Raw genomic sequence first — 13,863 nt, 5'->3', positions numbered from 1 at the left:
GGGAACCTGTCAGCAGAAATTTCCCCTAAAACCTAACAGATTCCCCCTCTGCAGCTCGTGGGCTGCATTCTATAAAGGTCCCTGTTATTATTGGGCCCCCTTTCTGACCAAAAAAAAGAGTTTATAAAGAGGTACCTTTTTGGCTTCGGATTCTATAAATCAGACACGGGGGCGGGCTCTCTGCCGTCCGTTATTCTGCCCCCTGGTACTGTATGCCGCCCCCATCGCCGATTTCCATACTTCTGGACGCCGCCCACTGCTCCAGCCATCCCCGCGCATGCCCAGTGCCAGTCTCACAGGACTGAGCAGTGTGACCGCTGGTGACGTGTGCGCAGACAAGTGATTATGGACGGGACTGTGACTGTTATCAGCAAGTACCCGCCCATAATCTCGTGAGCGCGCAAACCTCTCCAGCGTCACACTGTGCTCAGTGTAGATGCTAGACTGTATGGGCTGCTTCCAGGGATGACGTCCCTTTGTCACGTGATAGGGGCGTGTTCAAAATACTATCACATGACAAAGGGACGTCATCCCTGGAAGCAGCCCATACAGTCTAGCATTTACACTGAGCTCAGTGTGAATGCTGGAGAGATTTGCGCGCTCACGAGATTATGGGCGGGTACTTGCTGATAACAGTCACAGTCCCGCCCATAATCACTTGTCTGCGCACACGTCACCAGCGGTCACACTGCTCAGTCCCGTGAGACTGGCACTGGGCATGCGTGGGGATGGCTGGAGCAGTGGGCGGCGTCCAAAAGTATGGAAATCAGCGATGGGGGCGGTATACAGCACCAGGGGGCAGAATAACGGCCATCAGGCAGCCCGCCCCCGTGTCTGATTTATAGAATCCGAAGCCAAAAAGGTACCTCTTTATAAACTCTTTTTTTTGGTCAGAAAGGGGCCACAATACTAACAGGGACCTTTATAGAATGCAGCCCACGAGCTGCAGAGGGGGAATCTGTGAGGTTTTAGGGGAAATTTCTGCTGACAGGTTCCCTTTAAGTTTTAGATAGGGTTTTATGGTAATTGCATGCACACCCTGTAACTAGTGAATTTTACCTGTCACACAGCGTCAAACACAGCGATGTGTCCTGCCCAGCAGGACATCGCCTTTGAAGAAAATGGCCTGGACCATTCTGCAAGGACTAGAGATCTCACAGCAGGGGCCTGATCGCTGGTAGGTGTCACACATAACAAGATCCCTAACGGGATCGCTACTGCGTCACACAAACCGTGACTCAGCTGCGATCTCGCTAGCGATCTCGTTATGTGTGACGGTACCTTAACACGTTGGATCCTTCTCTCCCCGAACACTATGTGCTGTGGAGAGTTGGGAGGCCTCCAAACAAATGTGACTGTCAAATATCGACTGGTTCAGGCAACTTTAGTCCAATTTCTATGGAAGTGCTAGATGAGACTGTGTGTCTTCGACAAGGAGTGTGGTTAATCTCACTCCTTGTCCGTGACAAGGAGTGTGGTTAATCGCTGTTGCCGCCGGCAACAGCGGGAGATTAACATTATGACCACTAGGACATAATTTTACCGCCCGTGGTCGTTAAGGGGTTAATAGCTATTTAACCATTTCTGTTTTTATGAATAATTTCCCAATATCACCAAACTTCAAAAACCTGAATACACTACATAGGGAACCAGTATTCAAATACACAATTAGGGTACTCACTGCAATCCTGTGAGTAATGACGACCGATGGAAAAGCTAAATGTTGGGGAGGAAGGACTGTCTGAGATCACAGGGGCAGAGTTGATGGCGCTGGATACCACGCAGGAAGCAGGGACATGTTTGGCTCGTAGATCAATGCTTGGACTTGTTGGCTCATCTGTAAAGAATTACAAATTAGGATGATGCAAATTATAACTAAATTGGATGTGTGAAGAGTCCAATCACAAAAAGTCTCTTATATGTAAGCCTACATAACGCTGATATTAACAGAGCGGTGTCCATGCAGGAGTGGTCAATCCTGCTGTTCTAGTCAGATGGACCTGCTCATTGAAGAAATGTCTATTGTTGGAGAACTTCGTGAAGATCCACTGTCAGATAAATGCATTAGTAACAAACAAATCAATTAATGCAATCTTACCAATAAACGGGATCGATGCCAGAGGCTCCTCAGAAAATGGTAAGGGGGGTACCCTCTGCAGTGGTCGTTCACTGGTTGTCTCCTCACTGCCAGCAGGAGAAGGCGAGTACTCCAAGTCTTTGCCTTCATCAGGAAAGAGAACATTGACTTGTCGAGCAGCTGCCGGTGGCTTGCGCCCTGATGGGGGCTTCTGTCTCAATACTACCTCCTCTCTTCTCTCCTCCGTTGCACTACTCTCATCTGTGGAGCTGACACTTACAGATGGTTCTCTCCTTTCTGTTGGAGATGGGGGAGAACTTGGATATTGTGCTGTCCTAAATGTAGGGAAGCCACTAAAAGCAGTCTCCCTAAAGGAAAAAGCATGAAGCAGCTCAGTCCGACGCTGAAAAGATGGACTATAACTCCGATACCCAATGTACCCGGAATCCCCAGAACTAGAGTGCTGGGTTGGAGGCTTTGCTACATCTCTAGGGACAGATGGCATAGTCTGACTTACAGGAGGACGTGACACTGCTTGTGTTGTCCGTGGGAGTCGGTCTGAACACCAAACAGGGCGTTCATAAGGAGGCGATATTAAAGCATTCAACTCCAGTTTCTCCATAGATCTTCCATAATGGGCCAGAAAATTATCTGACTGCGCTCGATGACCCCAAGAATCATTTTCAGGAGGATGGTGAAGAGTATCTTGTGACACACTATGGGGCCAGTTGCTAGGATGGGAAACTTCTCCTAGGCGATCTTGTGAGGCACTACGTCTTCTTGGGGGTAAAGCAGAACCCCTCCTACGAGGGGTCTGTTGGGACATCCAGTTGCACAGTGCTTGCTGTCTCTCCCAATGACTCACCCAGCGGGGGTTAGCTGTCTGCTCCCAAGAGTCTACAGGAGCTTTACTTGGAGGCTCTGGCTGATAACGTGAAGCCCAACCATATGCAGAATTACATGGAGGGCCTGGTCCTCTGAATCTGTCAGATGAAGATGGAGTTCCCATGTAGGGTCTGTGAGGAGGGAGAGGATTAGGAAGAGGTCTGGAATAGCTGTCATGGTGAGTAGGGCTGCTCCTTGGAACATCGCCATGTATGGGGCTTCTGATGGAAGCAAAGTCCTCATAGTTGGAGTGCTGTACTCTGGAGCTTGCAGGATACCCAGGAGAACATTCAGGTGGCTGACTCCGCCATGGATAAAACACAGGGGGTGGCTCGGGGATACTATGTGCTCCTCCACGGTATGGCTCATTCCCTTTCAGATATGCATCCTGTGAGTACGCCTGAAGGTGACAATAGAAGTAAAAATATATTAGGAACTTGGGATGACGCCATGTAAAAGACTAATAGCATGTTAAATACATTTCAACAGGGTTGTTCACTACTGGATACCCACTATTAATGAAACCAAGGAGGTGAGAAGAAGAACAAAAAGTGATCCTCAACTCGTGGACTAGCGCTGCTCTTCTGTAGTCATTGTTTACTATGGAGAAGAGGTACCAGTTCATGGGGTGAATACAATATTTGTGTTTGTCACCTCCAAGAGACCATTAATAAGGGGTTGTCCAGTAGAACAACCCGTTTAAACTAATTCAGCAGTGGTGGGGGATAGGGCAGGATTTAGGGCAATAAGTTGGTTTTGGAACTCAATTAATAGAATTATTTTAAATACATGCACATAGAAATGCTCAGCTAATCATTTCCTACAGATACCAGTTATATATGTAATCAAGACACTGAATAGATCACGTAATAAATTATATATGTATCACATTTTAAGGCCTCGGTTTAGCAGATAAATAGAAAAGCTGCAGACATAGATGGTAAACAGAGGTTATGCTAGAAGTCTAACAGTCCCAGGAGGCTTCCATGTGTGGCACTCACCAGCTGTAGGATATCTTCATCCCGTGGCATAATGGAGAGCTCCAGCACATCATCACTAGGTAAAGAAAAAAAAACAAAAAAAAAAAACACACAAAATCATACATCAATATATGAAACTCGAGTCAGAAAGTCTCATCTACTTGTGTGTCAGAAACTGCCATGGTCATGCGCTTCCCTCCCACACTCCTCAATATGCCCCACGTCACACCTGTTCTGTATCAGAGCAATGACTTGTGAATACGTTTTTCCGATTATGCTCTCTCCATTAACCTTTACGAGCCGGTCACCTGAAAAATAAACAGCTCGTCAACCAAAAAGAACAGATACAGGCTTAGTGCTCAAAGAAGACACCTAAAGCCTCATTCAGACATCAATTTCTCACAGGCTTGTTCTAGTGATGCACATTGCAGGCCCTGTAGGTCATTGGGGGCAATTTAGTGGGGATAAATGACATGGACAGGTTCCCTTTACACACCAGAAAGGTAAAAAATTTAAAAAAAAAAAAAAAAAAACAGGTTCTAGAGATTTACAGAAAATTATGTAAGGAAAATGGGTTGCCAAGAGCAAGAGCGCTTTATTGGGGGAGTAATAGGGGTAAATGTGTGTGGATTCTTGTTTTTCATATACAAATGCCTTTTATTACAAAATGGAGTATGTAACATATCTGAAATTTATGAAAAAAGATCTGATTTAATAAAAAAGAAAAAACAAAAAACAGGTGTAAGTGATGTAAGTGACAAATAGTAATGTTGGGGTTGACTCCACATTTTCACCACCAGAAATTGTACTTAAAGGGGTTATCCGGCGTCTTTTGACTTTTTTTTTTATTACCCTATTGGGCTACATTGGGGCCGGTAAGTAGATAGTGACCACTTACCTGCCCTGCTGTCAGCCCCTCTCCCCCAGCTCAGAGCGGTCATGTGACCGCTCCTGCCGCGTTTTTGCTGCTTCCGGTCATTTCATGTCAACATGGGCAGGACCATGTTGACATGCAAATCTGGAACAGCATGTTACCGCCCTGCTGGGCTGTACAGTGCGATGCTCCCCGCCCCCCTTCCCTGCACCCTCCCACACATTCCCCCGCACCCCTTACTCTCCCCGCAACCTCCCCCTGCACTGCTGTGGGGTCCGTGACCTGGGGGAGGGGCCTGGCGGCGGCTGCCGTGGTGTCACCGCCAGCACCAGGCTCCCTGCTCAGGATCGCACATTCAAATGTACCAGCATCACAGATCACAGATGCCGGTACATTTGAAAGCGCTGATGAGAAGCAGCGCAGCGCTGCTTCTCATCACTGTCGCGCTGTCTGTGCTCTCTTCAGCACAGCGGTGACGTCACTACTGTGCTGATATGTCCAGAGCACAGACAGCGCGCGAACGTGCAGGAGCGGCGGGGACCGAGGAAGGGTGAGTATGTACTCCCTACATGTGTTTCCTATGGGATAAGGGTGTCGGTACAGAGCGCCGTGTGCGGTGCAGAGCCATATGTGTGTGTGTGCGGTGCAGAGCCATATGTGTGCGTGTGCGGTGCAGAGCCATATGTTTGCGTGTGCGGTGCAGAGCCATATGTGTGCGTGTGCGGTGCAGAGCCATATGTGTGCGTGTGCGGTGCAGAGCCATATGTGTGCGTGTGCGGTGCAGAGCCATATGTGTGCGGGTGCGGGGTGCAGAGCCCGATGTGGTGCGGGGTGCAGAGCCCGATGTGGTGCGGGGTGCAGAGCCCGATGTGGTGCGGGGTGCAGAGCCCGATGTGGTGCGGGGTGCAGAGCCCGATGTGGTGCGGGGTGCAGAGCCCGATGTGGTGCGGGGTGCAGAGCCCGATGTGGTGCGGGGTGCAGAGCCCGATGTGGTGCGGGGTGCAGAGCCCGATGTGGTGCGGGGTGCAGAGCCCGATGTGGTGCGGGGTGCAGAGCCCGATGTGGTGCGGGGTGCAGAGCCCGATGTGGTGCGGGGTGCAGAGCCCGATGTGGTGCGGGGTGCAGAGCCCGATGTGGGGCTGTTATTTGCAATGCTGTAGTGATAACAGGTCAGGTGCTGGGGAAGAATACTGACAGGGAATGTGTGTGCAGGGGGTGGGCAGGGGGCGAGGCTGGACACTGGGAAGGGGCTGGACACTGAAGCCGGGAGGTGCCAGCTCTGACTGAGGTTTGCACAGGAAGAGGTCAGTTTGCTGGAGCTGAATGTAAACACAGAGCTGCAGAGAATAAAGGAATAATTCAAGAGGAACAAAAGTTAGAAAACAAAAAATAATGTAGGGGTGATTTATATGACAATACAGCACAGATTAGCTTAACAACAATTTTTGAGTTTATGTCGGACAACTCCTTTAAGATTGTGCTCACTAAGGCAGTGTCTACATGAATGTGCATTGACACAGTGAGTGTACAACATCGTGGAACATATCGGTGCTATATACTACGCAGTAAATACATCCTTTGCTGCGTACAAGTTACATACAAATCTATATGAATACAATCACTCTCTACTCTTGTCCCATCACCCACCAGTGCACAATCCAGCCTGCTGGGCAGGTCCACCTTCCTTCACCTGCTTGACAAAGATGGTGTCCATTGGTTCCAGGCGACTGGATGCAGAGGGATACTCTAAAACACAGCACAAGAACAGAGACTTGTAGAAGGAGAAGGGTTAAGCTGCTTAAGGAAAAAGATAACATTTTGCATATAGGAGAATTGTATAATTAATTTAATGTACAAAAAACAGGCGTGTAGCCAATATCAACGGGCATCATACGGGCATCATAGACCCCTCTATACGGTTAATCAAACTGTAGCCACCCTCTGCTCCACCTTATACTTCGCTGTCTGTTGGGCCACATCTAAAGCCCATTTGTGTAAAGCTGACCAAACATTTGAGATGGCCATCATCAGACCCTTCAAATTGGCAGACAGCCATCCCTTCCAACTTCCCCATGCACATGGACAACATGGACAACAGCTGAGCTGAGAGTTCACATGTTATCAGAAAGAAAGGAAAAAGCCGCCATCAGACAACTTTGAGAGCGGTGTATCGGAAAACAAAAGTCTTAAAATTCCGAATATCCTATCATCCTTTTCCTTACCCTGTCCGGGGAGGAGGGGGATGGAGGGGGTGTTGGGGAAGTTGGGAGGCCCTCATACACATCAGAAGGATTGAAGGTCCCACCAAAATCGGCAGGTTTGAGCGACTTCACTCTAGTGTGTTTAGAGGCCTTGAAAACTTTGTAAAGAAAATATTTACCACATTGCAGACTACATAATGTATATACAACATCTGGGCCACATACCTGCACCGCCATTTTCTTCCTGCAAGAAAAGCAGAGAATGTAAACACCCAGTACAAAGAATGCAAAGCCAGCATACTTCACAATATATTTATGTGTTACACTCTAAAGCCCTTATTTTAGTGAATGGAGGGATTTCTGGCACCAAGAATCCTACCAATCCGCTGACATGTCTACACCAGTGCAAATACCTTAAAATGGTAACTAAGTTTCGTGAGGGAAACGCAGTTCAGTAATGAGGGCAATTTCATTTTTCTTATTAATGAAGCAGTATATCCATCTAGGCATATCAAAAGGGTATGCCATCACTAGTAATGGTCGGACACGCAGATACCTGGGATCAGCAGGTGCAACTGGGGTAAAAAAAAAACAAAAAAAAAACCAAAACAACCCTGGATTGGGCCCGGAATTGATCCTGTATATCTGACCAGTTGCCAGTCCCCATATAAAAGTCGTGGGGATCCAAATCAAAAGCTTAAAAATGGTGGTAGAAGGGATAGGGGGATTAGAGCAGGCGCTTTATACTTGCCAGTCACCATGCAGCTCTAACGCTACTTCCAAGGCCGCTCATTATCCTTCATAAGTATGCACTGAGGTAAGGTCACGCAGTTCAATAAAGGTCAATTGAGGTCAAGTTACCTGCGTGAGAACTGCAAATAACCTGACTGATGTCACCGCTCATCGCTGCAGCTCATTGCCTGTCTGAAGCACACAGCAGGTGGTCATATTCTATGCCCACACGCTATCAATTCATATGTAGCAAAGCTAGAATTGTCATGGGACCTCATGTGGATTACGTCGGACTTGGGTGTTTTTGCGGTTAATAAAATGGGTGAAAGAGGGTGAGGTTTTTTTGCATGTTATTTCAAATAAAGGATTTTTTTTCGGCATTTATGTTTATTTCTTTTCACTTACAGATTAGTAATGGGGGGGGGGGGGGTCTCAGACATCTCCCATTACTAATCTAGGGCTTAGTGGCAGCTGTGAGCTCTCATTAACCCCTTATACCGAGATTGCCACACCGGGGAATCAGGATGAGCAGGGTAAAGTTCAGGGATTGTCGCATATAATGGAAGCGGCAATCATGGGTGGCTGCAGGCTTCTATTTTCTGGCTGGGAGGGCCCAAATAACCATAGGCCTCCCCAGCCTGAGAACAATAGCTCTCAGGTGTCTTCTTTATCATGACTGGGCATCAAAATTGGTGGAGGGGGAACCTTATCCAGTTTTTATTTAAAGAAGGGAATTTTGTTTACTTACCGTAAATTCCTTTTCTTCTAGCTCCTATTGGGAGACCCAGACAATTGGGTGTATAGCTTCTGCCTCCGGAGGCCACACAAAGTATTACACTTTAAAAAGTGTAACCCCTCCCCTCTGCCTATACACCCTCCCGTGGACAACGGGCTCCTCAGTTTTGGTGCAAAAGCAGGAAGGAGGAAACTTATAAATTGGTCTAGGGTAAATTCAATCCGAAGGATGTTCGGAGAACTGAAGACCATAACCCAAAAGAACAGCCAGCCCAAAAGGGCAAAGGGGCGGGTGCTGGGTCTCCCAATAGGAGCTAGAAGAAAAGGAATTTACGGTAAGTAAACAAAATTCCCTTCTTTGTCGCTCCATTAGGAGACCCAGACAATTGGGACGTCCAAAAGAAGTCCCTGGGTGGGTAAAAGAATACCTCAATAAAAAAAGAGCCGAAAACGGCCCCTTCTTACAGGTGGACAACCGCCGTCTGAAGGACTCGCCTACCTAGACTAGCGTCTGCCGAAGCATAGGTATGCACTTGATAGTGCTTCGTGAAAGTGTGCAGACTAGACCACGTAGCTGCCTGACACACCTGCTGAACCGTCGCCCGGTGCCGCAATGCCCGGGACGCACCTACAGCTCTGGTAGAATGGCCTTTCAGCCCTGAAGGGAGCGGAAGCCCAGAAGAAGAACGGTAGGCCTCGAGAATCGGTTCCTTGATCCACCGAGCCAAGGCTGACTTGAAGGCCTGAGAGTCCATACGCTGGCCAGCGACCAGGACAAAAAGCGCATCTGAACGGCGCAGGGGCACCGTGCGAGACACGTAGAACCGGAGTGCTCTCACTAGATCCAAAGAATGCAAAACCTTTTCACACTGGTGAATTGGATTAGGGCAACAGGAAGGCAAGGAGATATCCTTATTTAGATGAAAAGGGGATACCACCTTAGAGAGAAATTCCGGGACAGGACGAAGAACCACCTTATCCTGGGGGAAAACCAGGAAGGGAGCCTTGCCTGACAGCGCTGCCAGCTCAGACACTCTCTGAAGTGATGTGACTGCCACCAGGAAGGCCACCTTCTACGAAAGACGGGAGAGAGAGACATCCCGCAGCAGCTCAAAAGGCGGCTTTTGAAGAGCCGTCAGGACTCTGCTAAGATCCCAGGGTTCCAACGGACGTTTGTAAGGTGGGACCATGTGGCAGACTCCCTGCAGGAACGTGCGGACCTGCGGAAGCCTGGCTAGACGCTTTTGAAAGAAAAAACACGGAGAGCGTGGATACTTGGCCCTAGAGAGAGAGCCGAGGGACAAACCCTTGTCCATTCCAAATTGTAGGAATGAAAGGAATGTGGGTAAGGCAAACGGCCATGGAGGAAGCCGTTATCAGCGCACCAGGATAGAAAGCCTTGCCAAGACCTGTAATAGATCTTGGCGGACGTTGACTTCCTGGCTTGTCTCATGGTGGCAATGACATCCTGAGATAACCCTGAAGACTCTAGGAGTCAAGGACCAATGGCCACCTGGTCAAGTTGAGGGCCACAGAATTCAGATGGAAAAAACGGGCTTTGTGACAGCAAGTCTGGGCGGTCTGGAAGTGCCCACGGTTGACCCACCGTGAGATGCCACAGATCCGGATACCACGACCGTCTCGGGCAGTCTGGAGCGACGAGAATGGCGCGACGGCAGTCGGACCTGATCCTGCGTAGTACCCTGGGCAGCATCGCCAGAGGGGGAAACACATAAGGCAGTCGAAATTGCGACCAATCCTGGACTAAAGCGTCCGCTGCCAGAGGTCTGTGATCCTGAGACCGTGCCATGAAAGCCGGGACCTTGAGAGATCGACGTCCTGCGTTCCCCAGCGGCGATGGATCTCTCGAAGCACTTCTGGGTGCAGAGCCCATTCCCCCGCGTCCATGCGCTGACGACTGAAAAAATCTGCTTCCCAGTTTTCTACGCCCGGGATGTGAACTGCGGGGATGGTGGAGCCTGTGGTTTCCACCCACTGCAGAATCCGCCGGACTTCCTGGAAGGCTTGACGACTGCGAGTGCCGCCTTGGTTCGCGAACGGCACTGCCTCCATAGCTGCAGCCATCTTCCCCAGGAAGTGCATGAGGCGCCTTAAGGGGTGTGACTGACTCCGAAGAAGTGATTGCACCCCCGCCTGCAGAGAAAGCTGTTTGTCCCTGGAGAGTCGCCAGAGCGACGGCAAGGCTTTGTTGACACGCCACCTGAGAAGGGGCCCAGAGGTTCTGAAGAAACGAGCCGCAGGACGAGAAATGAACTCTATCCTGTAACCATGAGACAGAATGTCTCTCACCCATCGGTCTTGAACTTGTGGCCACCAGGCGCCGCCAAAGCGGAAGAGCCTGCCACCGACCGAGGATGCGGCTAGGGGAGGCTGAGAGTCATGAGGAAGCCGTTTTGGAGGCAGTGCCCTCTGCGGCCTTTTGGGGTCGTGACGTGGGCCGCCACGCATACGAGTTCCTCTGGCCTTTCTCCGGTCTGTTGGCGAAGAAGAATGTGGCTTGGCGGAGGGACGAAAGGACCGAAACCCGATCGGACATTTTTCTTTGCTGAGGTCTCTTAGGTTTGGACTGGGGTAAGGAGGAGTCCTTTCCCTTGGATTCCTTAATAATATCATCCAATCGTTCGCCAAATAAACGGTCGCCAGAAAAGGGCAAACCAGTTAATAACCCTTTTTGAAGCCGAGTCTGGTTCCCATTCGCGCAGCCACATGGCCCTGCGAACTGCCACGGAGTTAGCATATGCTACAGCCGTGCGGCTAGTGGAGTCCAGTACGGCGTTCATGGCGTAGGACGAAAAGGCTGATGCCCGAGAGTCAAAGACGGAACATGCGGAGAAAAATTCCATGTGACAGCATTAAACTCCTTCAGACAAGCAGAGATTGCTTGGAGAGCCCACACGGCTGCAAAGGCCGGGGCGAAAGATGCGCCCGTGGCCTCATAGATGGACTTCACCAAGAGCTCTGTCTGTCTGTCAGTGGCATCCTTCAGGGATGAGCCATTTGCAACAGACACCACGGACCTAGCAGCCAATTTGGAGACTGGAGGATCCATCTTGGGAGAATGAGCCCAACCCTTAACGACTTCAGATGGAAAAGGGTAACGCGTGTCAGTGTGACGTTTAACCCAGCGCTTGTCCGGGACAGCTTCGGGTTTCTGGACAGCATCCCTGAAGTTAGAGTGATCAAAAAACTTATTGAGTGTACGTTTGGGGAACAGAGACTGGTGTTTCTCCTGCTGAGAAGCCGACTCCTCTACAGGAGAAGGCGGAGGAGAGCGATCCAGCACCTGGTTGATGGACGAGATAAGATCATTTACTAAGGCGTCCCCCTCAGGAGTATCAAGGTTAAGGGTGAAGTCAGGGCCAGAGCCCTGAGCTCCCTCGTCCTCCTCGTCTTCCTGAGAGTCCTCAAGCTGGGATCCCTAGCAGCGTGAGGAAGTCGGGGAAGAGTCCCAGCGAGACCGCTTAGCCAGTCTTGGACTGCGGTCCGGGCAGGGGTCCTCCGCCTGAGACCTAGGGCTCAACCTGGGAGCGCGCTGCGGCGCCAACCAAGCGGGGCCTGGATGAGACAAGCTAACAGGGCCAGGGCCTGTGAAAGGTCCGGTCTGGACTGCAATGCCTCAAGGAGCTTAGAGGACCATTTGTTCATATGAAAATGGCTGAGGGCCAACACCGGTGACTCTGTCCCTGCAGCCTGCTCAGGGGGAGCAGGGGGGTCTACATGAGCCGAGGGGCCCACCAGTGCCGGAGGCTCCGGCTGAGCAAGCGAGGCAGGAGTTGAGCATTGCTCACAGTGAGGGTAGGTGGATCCCGCAGGTAACATAGCCCCACAAGAGGTACAGACCGCGAGAAAAAACCTGTGCCTGAGTAGCTTAGCTCCTTGGGACGACATGCTGTTGTCTCCTAGGAGAGTGACCACTGAAGGTAAATGTCCGAACAGAAAAATATATAATATATACATGTGTATCCGGCACCCTAGGGGGACCAGCACCAGGTGCTGTGTTCACCCTGAGCTCCCCTGAGAAGCACCCACCGGCAGAATGCCAGAAAATGGCCGCCGGAGCTCTCAGGGGAGAAGTGGCGCCAGCAAAGAGCAGGAGTCTGGGTCCCCACAGTGGTCAGTGAGGGGGGAGGAAGACATGCAGGATGTTCCAGCCCTCACATCCGACGTCATGTCGGCAATCCCGCCCTTACCCCAGACAGGCAGGCCCGGGGGCGGGATTTTCACGACTAGGCCGCGGTGAAGCCGGGGACTAAATTTGAGGCCGCGCCTGACCAGCAGGCCCGGTCGGCGCGGAAGTCCACCTGCCTCCTCAGTTTTACAACTACCGCGGCTTCCGGGAAGAAGGTGCGCTCCCTGTACAGTCCCCAATGGGGACACAGAGTACCTTTAAGTAGCAGGGCCCGGTCCCTGAGGTTGAAGAGGCTCCGGTCAGGCAGGTTCCACCAGGGGCTGCGGATGGAGCACGGTCCCAGCAAATGGATGACCGCTCAGGATCCCACTTCTCCCAGCCGCATAAGGGATGGTGAAGGAGACTGCCTGTGGCTCCAGCCTCCGTACCCGCAATGGGTACCGTCTGGGGTCTCCACAGTGGTCAGTGATGGGGGAGGAAGACATGCAGGATGCTCCAGCCGTCACATCCGACATCATGTCGGTAATCCCGCCCTTACCCCTGACAGGCAGGCCCGGGGGCGGGATTTTCGCGACTAGGCCGCGGTGAAGCCGGGGACTAAATTTGAGGCCGCGCCCGACCAGCAGGCCCGGTCGGCGCAGAAGTCCACCTGCCTCCTCAGTTTTACAACTACCGAGGCTTCCGGGAAGAAGGTGCGCTCCCTGTACAGTCCCCAATGGGGACACAGAGTACCTTTAAGTAGCAGGGCCCGGTCCCTGGGGTTGAAGAGGCTCCGGACCGGCAGGTTCCCACAGGGGCTGCGGATGGAGCACGGTCCCAGCAAATGGATGACCGCTCAGGATCCCACTTCTCCCAGAGCCGCTAAGGGATGGTGAAGGAGACGGCATGTGGCTCCAGCCTTTGTACCCGCAATGGGTACCTAAACCTTAACAACACCGCCGACATAGTAGGGTGAGAAGGGAGCATGCCGGGGACCCCGTGGGGGTCCTCTTTTCTTCCAACCGACAACTAAGTTATGAGAATGCATGAGTGGATGTGTGCCTCCTTCCACACAAAGCATAAAACTGAGGAGCCCGTGGTCCACGGGAGGGTGTATAGGCAGAGGGGAGGGGTTACACTTTTTAAAGTGTAATACTTTGTGTGGCCTCCGGAGGCAGAAGCTATACACCCAATTGTCTGGGTCTCCCAATGGAGCGACAAAGAAATTATTATTTAAAAAAAAAAAACAA

The 13,863-nt window shown here is 50.9% G+C and overlaps 1 protein-coding gene across 3 annotated transcripts in view; it reads right to left on the bottom strand.

The window, feature by feature from the left end:
• ARHGAP23 (Rho GTPase activating protein 23) overlaps nucleotides 1-13,863 on the bottom strand; it is a 139,974-nt gene that overhangs the window by 58,966 nt on the left and 67,145 nt on the right. For all 3 annotated transcript variants that reach the window (XM_075350083.1, XM_075350084.1, XM_075350082.1), the window contains exons 3-8: nucleotides 7,243-7,261; nucleotides 6,464-6,562; nucleotides 4,172-4,250; nucleotides 3,964-4,018; nucleotides 2,099-3,362; nucleotides 1,682-1,837 (exon numbers count right to left, since the gene is read on the bottom strand). In XM_075350083.1, coding sequence (XP_075206198.1) covers nucleotides 1,682-1,837; nucleotides 2,099-3,362; nucleotides 3,964-4,018; nucleotides 4,172-4,250; nucleotides 6,464-6,562; nucleotides 7,243-7,261 — 1,672 coding nt within the window. The remainder of the gene's footprint in view (nucleotides 1-1,681; nucleotides 1,838-2,098; nucleotides 3,363-3,963; nucleotides 4,019-4,171; nucleotides 4,251-6,463; nucleotides 6,563-7,242; nucleotides 7,262-13,863) is intronic.

The sequence above is a fragment of the Anomaloglossus baeobatrachus genome, chromosome 5 (genome assembly GCF_048569485.1).
Source record: "Anomaloglossus baeobatrachus isolate aAnoBae1 chromosome 5, aAnoBae1.hap1, whole genome shotgun sequence".
In the NCBI taxonomy this organism is placed as follows: Eukaryota; Metazoa; Chordata; class Amphibia; order Anura; family Aromobatidae; genus Anomaloglossus; species Anomaloglossus baeobatrachus.
This window is presented reverse-complemented; position numbering and strand designations above follow the sequence as displayed.